Consider the following 21,074-nt stretch of genomic DNA (forward strand, 5'->3'; position numbering starts at 1 on the left):
GCAACCATCTATCAAGAAAGTCATTATAGAAAATGCAAGCACGGGAATATCGTATCAAATGGGAGATGTATACACCGTATGCAGGTACTGCTAGAATGTTTCAACTTAGAAATGGAAAGTTCAAAATTGAAAAGCTGAAATCATCTCTTTTGTCGTAAAGTTTTGTTTTCAACCGACCCTCATTGTCAATTTTTAGATGTAAGTCAAGATACGAGGCCGACTTAATTATACCCCACGCAACGGGTTGCGGAGGGTATAATGTTTTTGACCCGTCCGTCCGTCCGTCCTGTTTTCTTGTCATCGCAACTCCTCTCAAACCACACAACAGAATTTCACGAAACCTTTTCAGATAATAAGGATATACTATGCAGTTGTGCATATCGATGGGAAATTGCGATTCAATTTTTTTTCTAGGAGTTACGCCCCTTTGAACTTATTTACTTTAATGTACTACTGCAACAGTTTGTCATTGCAACTCCTCTCAAACCACACAACAGAAGTTCACGAAACCTTTTCAGATAATAAGGACATACTATGTAGTTGTCCATATCGATGGGAAATAGCGATTCAATTTTCTTTCTAGGAGTTACGCCCCTTTGAACTTATTTGCCTCACTATACTGTTGACTCCTCTCGCTTGGAATTTATGTACTTCTGCAACAGTTTGTCATCGCAACTCCTCTGAAACCACACAACAGAATTTCATGAAATTTTGTAGATGATAAGGACATACTATGTAGATGTGCATATTGACAGGAAATTATGATTCAATTTTGTTTTCTTATACAGTTTCCTTTTCTTACACTTATTTAATTTCTCCAATGACGATGTGGGGACGTGGGGTATATGAGTGTTCTAACTTAGGTTCTTTAATTGTATCTGTAGTATCAGTTATCTCTAGTTCGATGGGATAAATGCGTTCAACATAGTCACCAAACTTTCAATCATTGAGTGAAAGAACATCATCTATATAGCGGAAAGTAGAGTTAAATGACATTGCAAACTTCTTATCTTTCTTCCTAAGAAGTTCCCGTATGAAGAACAAAGTCGGCAAGAAAAGGAGCACAATTTGTTAACCATTGGAATTCCGACAGTCAGTTGAAAACACGTCCTCCGAAAGTAACAAATATGTTGTCAATCAAGAAATCAAGAATCTTGATAATGTCAGTTCCAGAGAACTTTTTGTTTGAATCAGACCAGTGATTCTTTACAAAGTAGGTGTTATCTCTCCCTAAGACAAGATACTTGTATCTACGTTGGCCATTCTTGCTTATGAAACAAGGCAATACCAACTATTTCAATTTGTCTTTTAGTTTGGAATGTGAAATACTTGTGTAGAAACGACAAATGTTTTAATATTATTACAAGGTCAAAGAGATTTAGATTGTATGTACTCTAAAAGATCTTAGGAGTTATTAAGTATCCACATCTGATTCTTGCCACCTCTAGAATAGGCAGTTTCACAATAAATTTGAAGCTCGTCTTTATTGCTGATCAAATAATTGTTAATAATTTAGATAGAGGGTTTGTGAAGCACTTGGAAGACCCAGCAATATGGACCGTTGTTTGTAAGGACACTTGTGATTTTGACTGTCCCTCTGGTATCTGTCATTCCTCTTGTATGTAGTTTAGTTCTCCAATACAGAAAGGGAAGATCCAGTTCTTCCTCTTTTGTTGTAATTATAAAGGAACATACACAAGACCTATGGTTAGCCAGGCTTTCCTCTTTGGTAAGTTTCGTGAAGGTATATGTTGAGCTTCCAAGTGAATTGTCAAAAAGACAGACAAATTATGCAATTTTCAGGTATGTATTACTTGATTAATTTCACTTGACTGGGCGGGGTCTAACTGGTTCGCTTATTTAAGACCAGTCCATCTATAGACAGGTATGTCAGGATAAACTCATCAATAAAGCGTTCAGTTATGCGTCCTATATCATACACTCAGTCCATTTGTATATCTGTTTGGTGACACTGATAGGTGATTATAAATCAGTTATAATTATAACGGTTATCATCCTTATCACGCACATCTTCAAATAGACTGTCCTTACGCTACTTAAAAAGTAAGCTCCGCCCGATCAGTTGAAATAACATTGGTAATAGTAGGTATTTATAATAAAAAGAAGTAATTCCTGAAATAAATAAATAAGATTGTAATTTTGTATCAAATGTTATAAATATGCTATGTTAAGTTTGTGAACTTGAATCAACTATATAAGTTTCAGATGTTTACTGACAGTCGAATGTTAACAACGAATGATAAAGTATGCTCAAGGTTAAATATTGAACATAAATATTAAAATCTAATAATCAATTTTATTGATCAAATATTCAATATTGATAATAGTATGTAAGTGAAATTTGTGTTATATAATTAGTGAATGTTGAATTTTGATAATGTTGGTGGAACTCTTCCTTTTTTTATTTTCCATATGATGGGTGTTTGTGCACTAAGTGAAAATGTATAAGACGGATAATAGTAAAAAAACATCGTGCATTGTATTTTTGTTAATTTTTTTCTCAGTAATTTGATATTGTGTCAGTTGTAAAGCTAAACTACGTAAGACATGCATTGTTTCTCCTTCCGTGTTTGATAATGGGATGTTATATCAGAAATATATTGGCATGTTGGTTTAAATTTTTTAATCATTGTCTATGTTTCAAACAATCAGGTAAGAACATTATTTTGTTCAAGTACTAGCATGTATTGTTTTTCACTCTAACAAAAGCAACAATTTTCCATTGAAAGAAGAGTGCGCAATAAACATACTCTTAAAACAAGTTGATGATAGACTTTTGTTCATTTACTTCTCCTGTGAATGGACTACATATCATCTTTACTATTTTTCTTATTTTGTAAATTTTGTAAATGTGTTCATGTTGCAATTTTTTTCCATTTTCAGCGATGTAATATGAATATAATGAGCATGAATAGTATTATAATCTTCGTTTTTGCTGTGATTTGTGCTGGATTAGTAGAAGGAACATGTCCGTCGACTTGCTCTTGTGTTGATGATTCGTCAGGCTCTACAATAAACTGTAACTCTAAATATCTAGGACGCATTCCAACACTTCCAAAGGATACGTACAATCTGTAAGTCAGGCCTGGAGTTATTTACTTTTGACCTTTTTACCAATGTCATTAATTACAAGACTAACAAACGCCAAAATGCTCCTGACTTGGAACAGGCACAAAAATGCAGTGGGTAAAACATGTTGTGTTAGATCTCAACCCCCCTATAGCTCTAACCTATGCATGATTGAGTAAAAATTGTAAAATGTATTTTGATACTCAGTTTAAAAGAAGTGCGATGTCAGAAAAGGTAACAAAAGAAACTAATGAAAACGACAATGATACATAAATAATAAACGGATTACTAGCTGATACTGGAATGATAGCTCCAGATTTCAAAAAAGATGTGCTCAAAATAGGGAAAAATAAGGCTGAAAATGCAACAAATATTTATATTCAATATGAATATTCACATTACAATATCAGCCGTGAACTCCTATTTGCAACATTTAGTAGAAACATAATGTCACTTCCAACTAGATCAGACTTTATTTTTTTCAAATGAAAGGTAATCTGATATTGGTAAATCTTATGTAGCTGTCACTTTTAATTGCAAAACACACATCAAGAGAACTGGATAATATTTCAACTTGATGATTTTTTTCTAGAGATCTCCGGTATAACAACATAACAGAAATTGATGTTCAATTATGTAAAAAGATGCCACAGTTACACACTATGTATGTACATACAATTAGATTTGTGACATATTTCATATATAATTGATACCACATTTATTCAGTAGGTGTTTAATGTATCGTACTTATCATCTGCTTATAGTGTGTCTTGTATAAGAGACTGACTTCAAAATAATCAAGTAACGTACAATGTCATTTGTCTCAATTGCATATAGTTTACGCTGTATATTTAAGATTATTAGATTTTAAATTTTCTGATGTTTTATTTTAGAAACAATAGTTCCCCACACAGTAGGCACATAATTTCCGAAGAAAACATTTCTAGTATATAAGTGTTTCGCCATCGGCGGAGGGTATAATGATTTAATCAAATTGACAAAGCTAAACCAACATGCATAACACTACGGTTGTATTACTTTGTAATCATGCTGTTTAACGTATGCATATAGTCTCATGATGAAATGTAGTCGGTTACATTGATTCAATTCCTTCTGGAAACATTGTTTTTGGAATGTCTTCAATCCTAAGTATTTTTTTATTGAACAAATCTTATATACAGACATACATTACTTTATCGTCTAACAAATTATTTAACTGTCGATTTTCTGTTCAATAACAGCTACATCAGCCACAATTTGATTATTAAAATTCCTGAAATCACATTTGCAGACTGTGAGGAACTGTATAACATGTAAGTATATATATTAAATATTCAGTTTGCAATCTCATTTCAATTATTCGAAAGTTTTGTTAGACAATAAAAGTGCGGAAAAATTTTTCACGACACATTATTTTTTCCATAACACCAAGATTATATAAAACCATATGCAAAAGAGCTGTGGTACGAGTGTGAATGAGACTATTATTAACCAAAGTAAACATGACGTAGATTCAGACAGTTATAATGCATACTACAAAAGACGTGCAGATTTGTAAACGAAATTGTCCTGACGATTTGCTGGTGATTTTAAAAACAGTCCTGGTTCTGTGTACCTATGTCCTGGTTCTGTGCTCTTATATTAAAGTTAAAAGTGTCAAATATTTAAGATCATTGATGCGGAAAATTTGTGTTATTGATAAGAAATATATCTTACATATATTTGGTGGATATTTCATATAAGCAAAGTTGTTTCTAATTTTTTTTTATTTGATTTTTGAATCCGAATGCAAGATCTGTAATGTTGAGTTTTTTGGGGCATTTTTAAACTATTGTTAACTGTTGTTTTGAAGATATTTGTTCTGTTAACTGATATTGACTCATTAGCTGTTTTATGTTTTCTTGAGATTGGCCTTGTTGTGAACTGTTATTTTGAAGATTTAAGTTGACTTTAACTACTGTTATCGATGATCAATAATTAAAATTTACTGTAATATGATTTCGAGATATGAAAATATGTATTAGATTTATTTCTATCCTTTTGCGTGACCATCAAAATGCGGTGTACAACATTCAATACATATATAAACACGATGCAGTGACATGTTTATAATGGACAAATTTTTATCAGAAACCCACTTAATTAGGTGTTAACAACTATACATCTCCGTACCACTTTCAACAATGACCCGAAAAGGTGTATAGACTAAAGTACTTTGTTCAATGCGATTGAGATGGAAATGGAGAATTGCTTCGAAACCACAACCTGACCAAAGAGCAGTAAACAGCGAACAGTCACTAAATGTGTCTTCAACACAGCGAGAACATCCCGCACCCGGTTGCGGGTTTGGATGATCCCTAAAGTGTGTACTAGTACATTAATAATGGACGTCACACTAAAAATAAATAAACAAATAAATGAACTAACAAAAGCAAGAGGCTCTTGACTTGGGTCAGGCGCAAAAGTACGTCGGGATTAAACATGTTTTGTGTCATCCAAACCCTCCCTCTATAACTATAGACGATGTAGAATAAATAAAGATACACCAATACGTACATTATAACTCCGTTGAAAAGAAGTCCGAGTCTGTGTCAGAATAGGTAACTTAATAACATAAGCAAAGTAACAATGATGCATAACATTAACAAGGGACTACAAGCAGTTATAAGCATGCCAGCTCCAGATCTCAATTAAACTAATTGTAATATAATGTTGTCATCGAGCACAACTTAATTTGATCACGGCAAACTTTCAGGACACTTCTAGAACACTCCTTAGATGAGTTAAGATAATACATTCAGTAAAAAAGATAATGAAAACAAAAAAAAACTGTGTGTATTTGCTGCAAAGAAGGTTTAAATTTTCACCAAACATTACCATCAATTTCTTCTTATCGTATGTTTAACCCCTTTATGAACGATACATTGAACAGTAAAACAATCTTCTGAGAATGTTCCACAGGATGTCTAATGCATTTATGGCAATAATTGTTGTGAACACAACACTCATTTTAGTTTCAGTTAGCATTTCATGTCGAGAACAATGCCTTGAAGGCCCTTACATATCTTAAATAAACTATTCTAAATATATACATGTCTTCAAATATGGACGGGATATGTTGCCCTTTTATGTTATACAAGTATTATTTATTTGGAAACCCATATTAAACAGCCAAATGGATGCACAAATGGAAAAAAAACAGGAGTGACAAGATCGATTGAATACAATAATCAGGCAAATTTATTTGATTCTGTAACGTTGGTTTAAATTATGACAAATGTTTACCTAAAATCACCAGTACCGTATCTAGACCCATCAACACAATGAAAGGATCCACCAGCACAGAACCAGGACACGTCTAAACTGACAAAATGCACAATTTGAATATACTGCACAGTTTTTCACAAAATAATTTTGTCGTGTGGATTTGGGTATATATAGCGGACTCCAGGAGCATTTTTGTTTTATTTTTTCAGTTCTAGACTTTCTAAAAGTAATCAGTTTTGTTTTTACGCCAGCAGAAACTGTTTAGAGAGTATCATTTTTAGTTGTTTGCCTCTGAAATCACAAGAAACCTAATTTAATAATCTCAACAGTTTCCTCTCATCCATTTTTTATGCGAGAAAACGTCAAAATCATAATTTTCGTCTGTATTTACATATTTGCAATGATTACCAGCACCAGTCAGGACCGAATCACCAGCATATAATGTTTTATCGTAGGACAACCTTACCCATCGTGCACTTGTTTATCTGTTTTTTTATGTGAATGTTATTACTTAAACAGAAAAAAATATAAAATAAATACCTGCATTCTGTTGTGACAGATGAATGACAATAACTAAAATGGAATCAAACAACTGAGCTGTTATACAAACCAAAAACGTATCTACTTATAACGTGGAATATGTCAGCAAATTTAATTCCGTTTTTTTTGTACATAATTCCGTTTAATTTGTTTCCAAGGAATTAATCAACATTTTATTTCAAATTAAATATTTAAAATTTCATCAAACATATCTTAGAAAATCTATGATATTTGTCACAAAATAACAAAACATACTGTTCAGATTTGTCATACTAATATATGTAAGTATTGAATATTATTTATGTACATATGATATCAATTAACAACAACTGTTCTGTTTTTAGGTCAAGGTCATTGATGTTTTGCAAAAACAAAGCAGATAGCAACTGTTGGTGAAACTATTTTATGTCAATAATTAATTTTGATCTGTTATCCTGCCATGTATAATAGTGACCCAGGCATGTTTTATATTTCAGAGATCTTCAATATAACAAGATAAGGTCTATAGAAAGCAATACGTTTGTAAACATGACAAACTTGTATCGACTGTGAGTCACGATGTTTATTTGTGTGTTTTGTTTTCTTCAAATAATCAATTAACTCATATATCTATAATCATAACTATTTTAGCTTTATTCAATAAGTTGGAGAGCATGTTGTTTATACAGGTGCTATTGTTTCTTCATGCTTATCAATACATTTCAAAAGTTAAAGTTTGAGCTGTCTTAATCAATGTTAATACTATATTTATAAAAGAGCTTTGGACGAGCACATGTCAGTAAATATATTTCATTTACTAAGCCGTTGTCAACACCATTACATGTGTACTGTAAATACCCGATGATTTCATTATGCCTTTAGTCGTACTTCTGTTTAGCACTGGGAAAATAAAAATAATGGTGCGTTGCTAATCACAAAGAGTAATTACAAAGGGTACTATTCGATCATTAGTCGATGCATCTTTCCTTACATTGGATTGGTATTAAATGTAAATTCCGAAGGTATAATGAGCAAACTAATGGGTGCGTCTATATTCTGTAAAAACTATTACCTAGATTGATACCAACAATGATGTACTGTTAGTTGGTTTAATCATATAAACTAGCAAGATCTTTATCTGTCAGTGATGCGGAAATATAGTATCTTCTAGAATTCCAATCTATTGTATTTATTGGGTTTTTTGTACACTTTTTCGTATTATATTCTAAAGAGCGTTTCTATGTTCGTTTAACAAAGAGATGTTTTTAAAACGATTTTTATTTCCTATACATGTACTTTCATCTTCATTTTGTAAAATCATGAAATAGAGAATGCCATCTTTCAAAAATACAAATGAGATAGTGACTGTCGTCGTGTATTCGACAGTGAAACAAACTACGTTTTTATATATACTATGGTCAGCAACTAGCTACCTTGTGGAGACATCTGTATAGTCTATTGCATATTTAGATATCTACATTGCTCTGTACAGTTTGTTTTATATATATATATATATATATATAATGTTTTTATATCTTGTGTATACTTCGGTCAGTTCATAGCTAAACATGCTATTGGGACAAATGTGTCAATCTTAATACGAAATGTTAAACATTAAGGATGTACACCTCTGAGGAGTCAAAAATTTCTAAAATTAAACTTTTGTTCTAAACCTGATTTTTGGATTGATATGACTGTAAAAAAATAATTGGAGAAGAAAAAAATCATACAGTGGTTTGCTTCTATTTCTGCTACGGCCCTCTGAAAATACCTAATTTTGATGACGTCTGTACATTTTCATACTTCTAAACAATCATGAATGCATGTATTATATTGTGAGTGATTTAATATAACATGAGATGCGTATCCCATTATCTGTTCTCTGTCCTTTTGTATTTCAAGAACATTCATCAATCTGTGTCCGTGTCTATATCTGTGTCTTTTCTACTACTAATAAATTGCTTTTTACTGCGTTTATATTGATTAAACAAAGCAAGTCTGTTTTCACTTGTTAGACATTTACAAATCAACAACATAAAGTCATTAGAAAGTAATATGTTTAATATCATGAGACAGCTGGAGTATGTCAGTCGATATATTATTATTTGTTTAAGTTTTATAATCTCGCATTATCGCTTTATTCGGAACAAAAGACAGTGTTTTTCTTTTTTTATCAATGCCAATAAACATAACAACAGTTCTTGTAGAATTGGGACGTTTCAAAGTTTGACAGACACCATTCTACTGTGGATGACTATATATTAACCTCTAGATGTATTTTAATTTATAATTTCGTTTGTTTGTAACATAATTGATGTTTATCTCTATCTCATAATTTCTTTTAGTCAAATTAACATTCAACCTGTAAATGTCTTGATCTTTTATCAAGCACAAAAAACATAAACATAAATATGCTTTATATAACTTTGATTATCGTTTGGTTGTCGTCTGCTCTTTTTATTTCTTTTGATCTTGATTGATTTAGTAGTAACATATTATTCATAACAAATTATAATTGTAATGTGTTGTTCTGTTTGTGTCAATGTTATAGATTTATTTGATGTATTTTTCACTTTTCAGATATCTTTATAACAATAACATATCTACAATCAAAGCATTCACTTTTATGAATCTTCCAAGTCTTCGATATTTGTAATTTATGTTTTATTTATTCCGATTTAAGTTGACGCAATATTTAAGACTGAAACATTAAAAATCGATAGAAAAGTTTAAATGTGATAACACATTGATGAAATAAATACAGGTCATCACAGAGGATTGAACCATCAGACAATACCCCATAATTTGTAGAAAACTATAAATGCTACTTAAAGATCATGGCTAGACAAAATCTCAAACAGTTCTATCATGGACGCCAACAGTCTGCAAATCGTATAGAAACAATAAACGAAATCAACGAGTATAACTCTAAAACATAACAATACTAAAAGTATTCGTTGATGAAACGTTGATCATATGCCACATAATTCAGTTTGCTAAAATAAAATGGTACTTTCAGAAGGAGTATGTATTCAACGTTTGAAATATTCTCTTTTAAGATATCTGTATAGAAACAAAATATCAACACATAACCATTCGCTTTTGTAAATTTTTAAAACCTTCGATACTTGTCAGAACCTGTGTATCATTTTTTTTTATTTATACCAACGAACTAATTTACAGAATAAAACATCTTTAAATCATTCCCTTTTCCCATTCTTAATATTATGCTGACCACTTAAGAATTGTATTTGTTCCTAAAAAAAAAAACAACGAAATGTTGATACATGATAATCCTTAGAATATATAAGAATTCAGTTAGCAATATGTTGATGCATGATGAATCGTGATAAACCTTTTGAATTCAAATTAAAACAAAACAAACAAGCAATGTAATTATTGTAAAAATGATTCAAATAGAGATATTGCAAGGAATCAGCAGGTTTGAGTCAAAACTGACTGTCATATAACTGTTCCGGACCATATGAGTATTTGGACCATACGCGTATGATCATGACCACATGCATATACTCATATGGTCCGACCATACGCGTATGGTCCGACCGTTCGCGTACGGTCGGACCATATGAGTATATACTCGTTTGGCTATTAACGGGCTGGGCCACATGAGTATTTAGACCATACAGGTATTATTGTTTTTAAATAATATGCATTAGAAAATTTTATAAAAACAATGATTGCTACATGCAAATTTATCATGTGTATTACTTACAATTCAAAGGCTACATACACGTTAACTATTGAGGCAGAAGTTAGTTGTCATGGCTCATTGTATTCTTGCATGTATACATAGAGTGACAATGACTTACACACTGTACCATAACTTTTATTGGGTCCTGGGTCACTCCGATGTGTCTACGGTGTTTTAAAAAAAATCTAGTATATCATGACTGAATTACCAGACATCCTTAAAAATAAACTACTGTTCTTGCCGGTGACACCCTTCATTTTTTAAGTTATAAAATTCTGAATAGTGCACTGTTCATGCTAATTATGTAAAGTTGCAAATGGAAACAAATTATTATACTCTTTATATCTTTGAAACAGTTGACTTGTTCTGTGACAGATCATTGAGATACTTTTGGAAGTTATTTTCCCCGAGTCGATATTTGGCCATTCAATCCTTATAACATATCGGTAATGAAAATATAGAAAAATAAAATTTGTTCACTATAGTTTTGACTAGTGATGAAATTAACTGTGTGAAACTGCTTATTTATTTTAAGTTAAAATCTGTTTTATTATAATTCTTAATAGATCTTTATAATAAAATGACCTTCGGTAGTGTCTTTTTAATGACGTGACAATTAGAAGGGTTATATGAAGAGATATGTATTGAAATTAAACCTGTTAACTATCCCGACCATACGCGTACCGTCTGACCATATGAGTATATACCCATATGGTCAAATAACCACACATGCGAATATAATTTTGATTATTCGTTATAATATAACACTTATATATACTATTGAAAAAACGTAACGTTTTCAGTTTAAACATCTTTTGAAAAGACATTTTCCGATGGTAATGCATTCAATCGTTCAATAGTTTATGGTTTGATTTGAACAGAGTGCAACATTGAAGTACATACCATTTGTACCGGTGTATGTCAGTGTCGTCTTTACATGTCTCGATGTCGATTCAACTCAATGCTATTGGTCATCAATTTACTTTAAAACACGTTTGGATATTCTTTAATGTGAACAACCTTTCATTGTTGATGCAGGTACATTTTTTAAAGCAGTAGACAAGTATCGAGTCGACGCACATATTCCCTGTACGTGTATACTTGTCGTTTTACTAGATGATTCCAACATCGATAAACTACTGATGCTTTCTGTGATTATAATATTCACAGCATGCATTTTGTTATAGGGATGTACGTTTGTTTTATCTTTTTTAGATATTTGTATAAAAACAAGATACGGTCATTAGTGAGTTATATGTTTATCAATCTGACAAACTTGGATCAACTGTAAGTTGGGATATTTTTACTATGTTACTAGTATTACTTTTAAACAATAATGACACATATAAAAATGTTCAATACTGGTTTTATTAACCCTTATGTTTTCAATAATTGCTTTCATAGAGGTTTTTGTTTTTTGCCTATGGATTTATGAGTTTAAACAGCGGTATACTACTGTTGCCTTTATTTAAATATGGACAGATTGACATTTTCAAACATACATAATATTTAGTGGTTGTCAGCTTGTATGTGATGGTTAAAAATATAAAACCAACTTTTTATAGTCATGTTGTCTTTAGATCCGTCTACAATATAAGACTGCATGTTGCATTTGCATATTTTTTTTTTTGTTATTTGTCGTTTGCTTGATGCCTCATTAAAGTATATTTGTTACTTGTCATACACGGAATTTATTGAACAGCAGTAATTTATTGCTTCAGTTTCGAACCAGTCTGCTTTTCGGAGTTCGGTCGAACTGATGTCATTGAATCGGATGCCTCGTATAAAAAGAGTTAGAAAGCACAGATTGTTTGCAAATAAATCATTTGACGAAATTTGTCACTCATCTGCAAAAACTATTTAACCAACACATTTCGTTTGTGAAGAAAGTGGGAATCTTTAAACACCAAAAAAAAATCTACAGTTATAGAAAAATGAACGAAATCGTGAGTTGATTCTTTATCAAAACCATTGCCTTTAGAGGAAATGTTTGCCTTTGAAAAAATATGATAGGTAGTGATAATCTCGAAATAGCTAAAATAGACGTGTATTTACCATTCGGAGATCTCTTCCTTATATAGTTTTGTTAATGTTCTAGATAAGATCTATTTATGAGTCAACCTCTCTATGATATACAAGTTATTGACTAGCGAACACGATATCTTACGGTTCTACGAGTTATCGCTAATTTGTCTTACTAAGTTGCAATGTATTCATGTTTGTGTTAAATGCAGGTTAAGGTAGAACAAAAAGGATGTCAGACAAGTGTCAGATATGTATGTTTCAAATGAGTACGTAAATTTTCTACAAACCTTTTCAACAAAAGTATGTGTACAGAAAACGTCCTTTGTCTAACGTAATAAGTTATATGTGCAATTGTAGACGATGTTAAAAAGTTGGAAATTGACAAATAGTACTTAAAACTGTAGTTTACGTTTGAATTGAAACATTGTGTATCGTGTAATTTTTTTGTTAACGATTTTGTCCAGGTAAGTTTGAAGAGCTTAACACACTTTATGATAAGTCAGTCGCATGTTTTAGCCAGGACGCATTAAACCTTCTACATTTTAATTATAAAATCTGAACAATGAAAAAACCGAGACTTTATTGTCGGTGTTATCCAACTACATATTAATCATATATCATAAACCCTAAATTTCATTTTGAAGTATCAGCTTTAAATATCAGTAAATATCATGTTAAAAAATCAAATTCAAAATGTTCAAATCTTTTTAAATTCTTGCAAAAAAAGGGGGCATGATTGATCCTGATGCACTATAATTCTGTCATGTTCATAGTCAACAAGAACATTGAAGTTAACTACCAAAATGTGTTCACGGTGTGTTAACGTGCGTTCACTTTTATGATCAATATATTATAGCAGTTTGTTTGAAACATCGGTTCGACTTTTAAACGAAATTAAAAAGACCTAATCATCGGTAAACTTTGTTCCGAATCTGGTATTTTTTTTTTACTGCATGTATCTTATTTCAACAAGATACTTTCAAAAGAAAGTCATAAAAATGAACAAACCAATATCTATGATTAGTTGGTCTATAATGTGTGTCCAGTCAGCAGACATATTCCGAACCCCCTCTTTTATATATTCGCCTTATTCGTATACATGTTATATGTAGCAACAAGTCAGAGACAGAGACTGTCCTTAATATGTCCTAAACACCCATGTTCTGGTTTTGTTTCAGTATAACTTGTTGTTTGTTTTATCTTCTTACTATTATTTAACACTTTTTATGTAGAATGAACTACAATGTATCTGTTAAATTCATGTTTAACTTTTTTTATGTAGAATGAACTTCAATGTATATGTTAAATTCATGTTTAACTTTATTTGCATTAATGCTGAAGATTATCGTTCGTTAGTTGGTTGTTGTCTGGTGAACATTTATCCGAATGTTATTAATTTTAATGTAATACATGCTCCTTTAACGTTTGTTCCTACCCTCAATCAAAAATGTGAGAACGCTCTATTATTGTTGACATATATCTCACAGCCCCTGTTATTCTTATCAATCTGTAACATGCATAACAACGACAGAAATATATTAATACATATTCCTTACAGATAACTGAGCTGAGTCTACCATTCATATTTTTGTTCATAAACTTTTTAAAATTACTTAGATGAATGCTTTAAAACGTGATATTCACCAAACAAAATAATTCCAAGTAATGTTGTGTTTGTTTGTGAGTACCTGTATATTTTAACCAGATTGCAATTAATGCATTATATCAATCTTAGTAAAGGTCCTAAATTTCCAACATCTGGTTCAATCTGGTACTATATGTACTTATACCTTCAGATATACTTTTTTCATTGCAAGATACTTGACGTTTATTCCACTTTTTATTTCATTCGTAATAATCTTTAACAAGTACATCAAATATATGCCCTATAAATACAATTAATTGGCTGTGTCAAATGTGTGACGTCTATGACTGATGTCCATTTTGTCATCATAATCTATACAATTACTTAAGGTGGTATCCTACACTTTCACTAAAATTAATTTGGCTCGTTTAATTTTCATAAAATTTTGACTCAGTATTTACTTTGACCCTTTAACAAAAATATAAAAAATTCAAAAAATTTGAACCATCCGTTAAATCAGAAAAATTATACCGGTAAGATAGCAGTTTGACAATCACTCATTTTGATCATTGAGATGCCTAATATTCCCTTAACAACATAACGTCATTAAAACGTTCTGTTGATTTTACAGAGTTATCTCGCTGTAGTGTTAGGTACCACTTTAATTTTTTTTTGGTAACATGATATTCATAAATCAATATAATTCTAAGTTTTGTTTATGTTTGTTTAAAGAAATCACCCAACTTATATAATCTTATCTTTTCAGACACATAGCCGACAATGAAATATCTACAATAGAACCATTTTCTTTCATGGGTCTTCATAGTCTTCAGTATTTGTGAGTAACTATATTCCTTTATATATTTCAATTAACGCATTTGTAAAGGAGATCAATATGGGTACGTGAACGCAGAATCGATATAAGTATTCAAAATATGATTGATCTTGATCTGATTTTAACCTGTGTAAATATTGTAGACGGTACTAGCGATAGTTGGTAGCTTCTATAGATGTTAGAAAGTTGATTCAAACTAAATTGTCTATGTCATTCGTGTATGTGAATTTACGTCAATATTATTTCATAATAGATGATAGAATAGCAGGATTCGAGTATCATGTTGAAACACCCATTCTACGTCAAATGGTAGGTCATGAAATTGTTAATGTATTTATGTATCTTCTTATCTTCTTTCCACTAGATTAAAAGACCTTAACAATGGTAAACTGTTTATCCGATTTTTATCATTGTATTTGACTGGTGTGTGTATTTTGTTTTAGTAAAGCACGTTTGTTTTCTCTTTTAAGATATCTGTATAACAACAAGATACGGTCATTACAACGTAATACGTTTATCAACATGACCAACTTATATCAGCTGTAAGTCGTAATGTATTTATTATGTTTTATTTTTTTAAAATAGACAATATCTATAATTTGTAAATTTAGAAATTAAGCTCAAAGACGGATTCAGGAGTGGAGCGCTTTCGTTTGTCACTAGTCAGCAGATATATTCCAAGCCTCCTCTACTAGATTTTATCATTATTCTGATATGAGTAACTGAGTTTTAACACCCACATTTTCTGGGTTTGTTTCTTTGAGTATAACTTGTTGTTTGTTTTATTTTCTTTATCTTTAGATTAAATGCTTGTTATATAGTGTGATCTATATATAGAATACATACTAAACTCTATATTCAATGATGTTGATGATAATGTTTATGTTGGATGGTGGTTGCCTCGTGAACATTTATCTGACATCTAAATATTAATAGTTAAATCGAAGTTGATTGCAAGAATGTATGTGTGTGCTGAATATATCCGATTCTCACCTCAACTCCTTGAAATTGACATTGTATTTTACATGTTCGCCTTTGTTACTATTGTTTTCAGAATATTATTGTATCCACAAAAGTTATCGGAATAAACTTATACACTTAAACTTAAATGTATCTTTACATCTTTTAAGACAGCTGCAAAACAATGCAATCTCAACAATAGAAGCATTCACCTTTATGAATCTTCCAAGTCTTTATTATTTGTGAGTATTTGTTATTTTAGTTAGATTTCTATTAACGTATCATATTAATCGTTGTAAACGTCCTGGCTTGACAAAATCTGATAGAATAAGTATATGGTACTTCATATATGTGACGTCTACAAATCATTTCCACGTTTTCAGAATAATCTATAAGATTACTTCGATTGATTTGATTGTAACATATTCATCAAACAATATAATTTTCAGCATTGTTTTTTATGGTTTAAAGGACTAACACATTCAAATAACATAACCTTCTCATTTTAGACAGCTGTATTACAATTAAATAGCTACAATAGAACCATCCTCATTTACAAACCTTCCAAGTCTTCGATATTTGTGTGTACCTGTATATTTTAAGAACACATTATTTAAAGTTAACACATCATTAAATCGTTGCAAAATGCGTAGACTCCGACAGCACATTGTTGTAATTAGATACATGTACAGGTCAGCGTATAGCCTTGTATCATGAGCAAAACCAATTATATGAGGTGAACTATCAATTTGATGAACTGTCCTGGTTAACACAAAATCTGACACAATTCAATCATGGAGGACAAATTTCTAATTCTGGAAAAACAATTCAATTTCGTATCTGATTCGTGTTTTTTTTTTCATTAGTGCTTGCTGTTTATTTTGTTTTGTATATGCATACCAACAGTAAAATACAATGATTATTAAGTCTGCTTGTTTTTTTTATTTATTCATGAAGGGTTAATTGTACAATAAGGGCATGTGGAGTATACGTCTATGGAATAGTTTTCCACAAGACATTTAACATGTAAGAATCTTCCATGGGCCGTATGAAATATAATACACACACACCTTCCGTGAGGTACGCAATGGTATACATATAAATCTTCCATGACGTACGAAATGAAATAGAAAAAAAAATCTATGAGGCATAAATGGTATTACATATAAATCTTCCATTAGGTACGAAATGGTATACATATAAATCTTTCATGAGGTACGAAATTGTATATATATAAATATTTCATGAGGTACGAAATGGTATACATACAAACCTTGTAATAGGAACGAAATAATCTTCCATGAGGTACGAAATGGTATACATACAAACCTTGTAATGGGAACGAAATAATCTTCCATAAGGTACGAAATGGTATCATTTTTATTATTCCACTGCATGTTGATTTTGCTAGCGAAATAAACATCCGATTGGTTGTAACTATTCCACGTGACGTCGAAAAAAAACTTCATATTCCCTTCTGAGTATCATATTCCCCTCTGACGCCGGGATTGCCTTGAGCGACGTTACCCACAGTATATGTTTTAAAATATTTGATCACCTTTTAATCGGTCTTATTATCATTGTGTACATGTTGTGTTTAGTTACAAAAAACACAAACTGAAGAAAACAAGTATGTTAACTAATATCTTTTAAGCAGTAGAATAAAACATTAATTTTTCTTGGCCTGGGAAGACAGGAAAATTTGTTCACCCTACAAAAAATCATATTTCCCTCGGGCACAGCTCTCGTGAAATATGAATATTCTTGGGTGAACAAATCTTCATATCTCCCTCATGCACGGGAAATAGATATTTAATATACAATGAGGTACGAAAAGGTCTATGTACGAAATGGTCAGGGTACGAGATGGTTTTTGCCAGGGTACGACATGGGGTTACGAAATGGTTAGGGTACGAAATGACTATGATTCCAACAAAATACGAAATAAATCAATTAAAGCATGTGCTTTGGCTCACAATAAATACTTCTGTAAGTAGGACGTTGATAAATGAAACACACATAATAGCAATCAGATAATAGAATTTAATGAGGCTACTGGCGTATGTTGTTTTTAGATTATAGTGTGTTTTTATTATTATAAATCAAAAGTGTCCGCTTACACGGTCTTATATTTAGGAACACCAGATGATTCTATCACGTGCATTTTGTTCTTAAGAGTGTAAAGCACGTTTTAACTTTCTTACATAGCATCTGTTTAGCTTTATACACACATTTTGTTAACCATTCGTTTTATACATTAGCGGATAAAGAATGATGATTATTTGAAGTTCCGATAGCTTATTAAATTCAATTAAATTTATCCTCAACTGCAATAGACACTAACTTTTTTTGAAGGGTTAAACATGCTGCTTGTCTCTTACTGGTATATATGTGTTGCCCTCTTGATTTACTATGTTCAGCTGAAATTTATTGTCATTTATTTCATATCCTTTCTTTACATTTGTTTTGACAATATAAATAATCAAAATGTATACCAATCACACATATCAAAACAGAAGGTTCAGTTAAACAGTTACTTTGTGTAAGGTTGCCAATGACAGCATAATAAATTCGTATCTACACAAATGTGATCTTCTTTAAACCGTTTTTCTTCTTATCTAGAATTTTTTCTTTGAAAAAGGATGCAAAACTTAATAATCGTTCAACACACAATAATTAGTTCTCTGTTTGCAAATTAACAAAAGATTTATGCTAATTAAGTTGCAGCAGTGTTTTTTATATGTTAAATTTTTTATATTTTAACTTATTAAAGATCACGTTATAAAATCAAATTCTTGCAAAAATAGGGGAAATAATTGATCTTAAGCACTATAATTGTATCATGTTTATAGTAAACGTGAACATTGAAGTTAACTATCAAAATTTGTGAACGCTGCTTTAACGTGCGTTCACTCTATGATCAATGAATCACTATAGTTTGTTTAAAACATCGATTCGTCTATTTTACGAGATTAAAAAGACCTTATCATTGGTAAACTTTGTATCCGTTTCTGGTCATTTTGTTCAACTGCATGTATTTGCACGTTTATTTACTCGTTATACATGTTATATATATATCTTAATTTCAACAAGATACTGTCAATAGAAAGTAATAAAAATAAACAAACCAATATGTATGATTAGTTGGTCTATTATTTGTGTCCAAGGTCGGATTCAGCGCACACAGATGTCTCTAGTCAGCAGACTTATTCCGAGCCCTCTCTTTTGGATCGTCGCCTTATTCTTATACATGTGATATGTAGCAATAAGTCACAGACAGAGACTGTTTAATATTTCCTAAATACACATTTTCTTCTTTCAGTGTAACTTGTTGTTTGTTTTATCTGCTTCCTAATATTTAACACTTATTATTTAGAATGAATTACAATGTATATGTTAAATTTATGTTTAACTTTATTTGCATTGATGTTGAAGATCATCGTTATGTTAGTAAGTTATTTTCTTGTGAACATCTTTCCGTATGTTATTATTTTTAATGTGATCCGTGCTCCTTTAACGTTCGTTCTTACCTTCAATCAAAAATGTGAGAACGCTCTATTATTGTTGACATATATCTCACAACCCCTGTTATTCTTATCAATCTTTAACATACATAACAACGACAGAAATATATTAATACATTTTCCCTATAGATAACTGAGCTACGTCTACCATGCATATTTTTGTTCATAAACTTTTTTCTTAAATTACTTAGATGAATACTTTTAAAACGTGATATTCACCAAACAATATAATTCCAAGTAATGTTGTGTTTGTTCAAAGGAACGAAACATTTATACTAATCATTCGCATTTATTAATTGATGTTTATGTCCCTTTGTCTTTCATTCGTAATAATCTTTAACAAGTTAATCAAATAAGATAATATAGAATTATATTTGCCCTATAAATACATTTGATTAGCTGTGTCTACAACTGATATCCGTTTTTTCATCATAATCTATACATTTACTTAAATTGATTTTTCTTGTAACATAATATTCATAAAACATTATAATTCTAAGTTTTGATCTGTTTGTTTAATGGACTCATTCAACTTATATAACCTTCTCTTTTCAGACAGCTTCATCAAAATGAAATATCTACAATAGAACCATTCACTTTTGTGGATCTTCCAAGTCTTCCTTTCTTGTGAGTGACTGATTTTTTATAATTATACATGTAATTTACCTTGATCTGATTTTAACCAGTGTAAAATATTGTAGATGATACTAGTGATTGTCGGTAGCTTCTATAAATGTTAGAAAGTCGAGTCAAACTAAATTGTCTATACCATTCATGTATGTGACAAACATAGAAGACCATACTTACTGAATTTACGTGAATATAATTTTGTAATAGATGATAGAATAGCAGGAAACAACGAGTATCACGTTGAAACACCCATTCTACGTCCGATGGTAGGTCATGAAATTGTTAACGTATGTATGTATCGTCTTATCTTCTTTCCACTAGATCAAAGGACCTTAACAATAGAAAACTGTTTATCCGATTTTGATCATTGTATTTGACTTTGTGTGTATTTAGTTTTAGCAAACCAAGTTTGTTTTCTCTTTTTAGATATCTGCATTACAACAAGATACGGTCATTAGAAAGTAATACCTTTATAAACATGACCAACTTATATCAGCTGTAAGTCGTTATGTATTTATTACGTTTTATTTTTTTAAAAACAGACAATATCTATAATTTGTTGATTTAAAATTTGACCTCAAAGACGGATTCAAGAGTGGAGCGCATTCGTGTGTCGCTAATCCGCAGATATATTCCAAGCCTCCTCTGGTAGATTTGATCATTATTCTTATATGAGTCACTGAGTCTTAACACCCAAATTTTCTGTTTTTTTTCTTTGAGGATAACTTGTTGTTTGTTTTATTGTCTTTATCTTTCAATTTAATGCTTGTTATATAGTGTGATCTATACATATAATGCATATTAAACTTTATATTCAATGATGTTTATGATAATGTTTATGTTGGTTGGTTGTTGCCTCGTGGCCATTTATCTGACATCTAAATATTTATTAATAATTAAATCGAAGTTGATTGCAAGAATGTATGT

The 21,074-nt window shown here is 31.0% G+C and overlaps 1 protein-coding gene across 1 annotated transcript in view; it reads left to right on the top strand.

Moving 5' to 3' along the window:
- Window positions 1-21,074, top strand: part of LOC139496307 (leucine-rich repeat-containing protein 15-like) — a 165,169-nt gene that overhangs the window by 129,141 nt on the left and 14,954 nt on the right. The window contains exons 2-12 of the mRNA XM_071284812.1: window positions 2,905-3,095; window positions 3,683-3,754; window positions 4,332-4,403; window positions 7,374-7,445; window positions 9,457-9,528; window positions 11,804-11,875; window positions 14,965-15,036; window positions 15,504-15,575; window positions 16,164-16,235; window positions 20,073-20,144; window positions 20,574-20,645. Of these exons, the coding sequence (XP_071140913.1) occupies window positions 2,905-3,095; window positions 3,683-3,754; window positions 4,332-4,403; window positions 7,374-7,445; window positions 9,457-9,528; window positions 11,804-11,875; window positions 14,965-15,036; window positions 15,504-15,575; window positions 16,164-16,235; window positions 20,073-20,144; window positions 20,574-20,645 (911 nt within the window). The remainder of the gene's footprint in view (window positions 1-2,904; window positions 3,096-3,682; window positions 3,755-4,331; window positions 4,404-7,373; window positions 7,446-9,456; window positions 9,529-11,803; window positions 11,876-14,964; window positions 15,037-15,503; window positions 15,576-16,163; window positions 16,236-20,072; window positions 20,145-20,573; window positions 20,646-21,074) is intronic.

Source organism: Mytilus edulis, chromosome 11 (genome assembly GCF_963676685.1).
Source record: "Mytilus edulis chromosome 11, xbMytEdul2.2, whole genome shotgun sequence".
Lineage (NCBI taxonomy): Eukaryota > Metazoa > Mollusca > Bivalvia > Mytilida > Mytilidae > Mytilus > Mytilus edulis.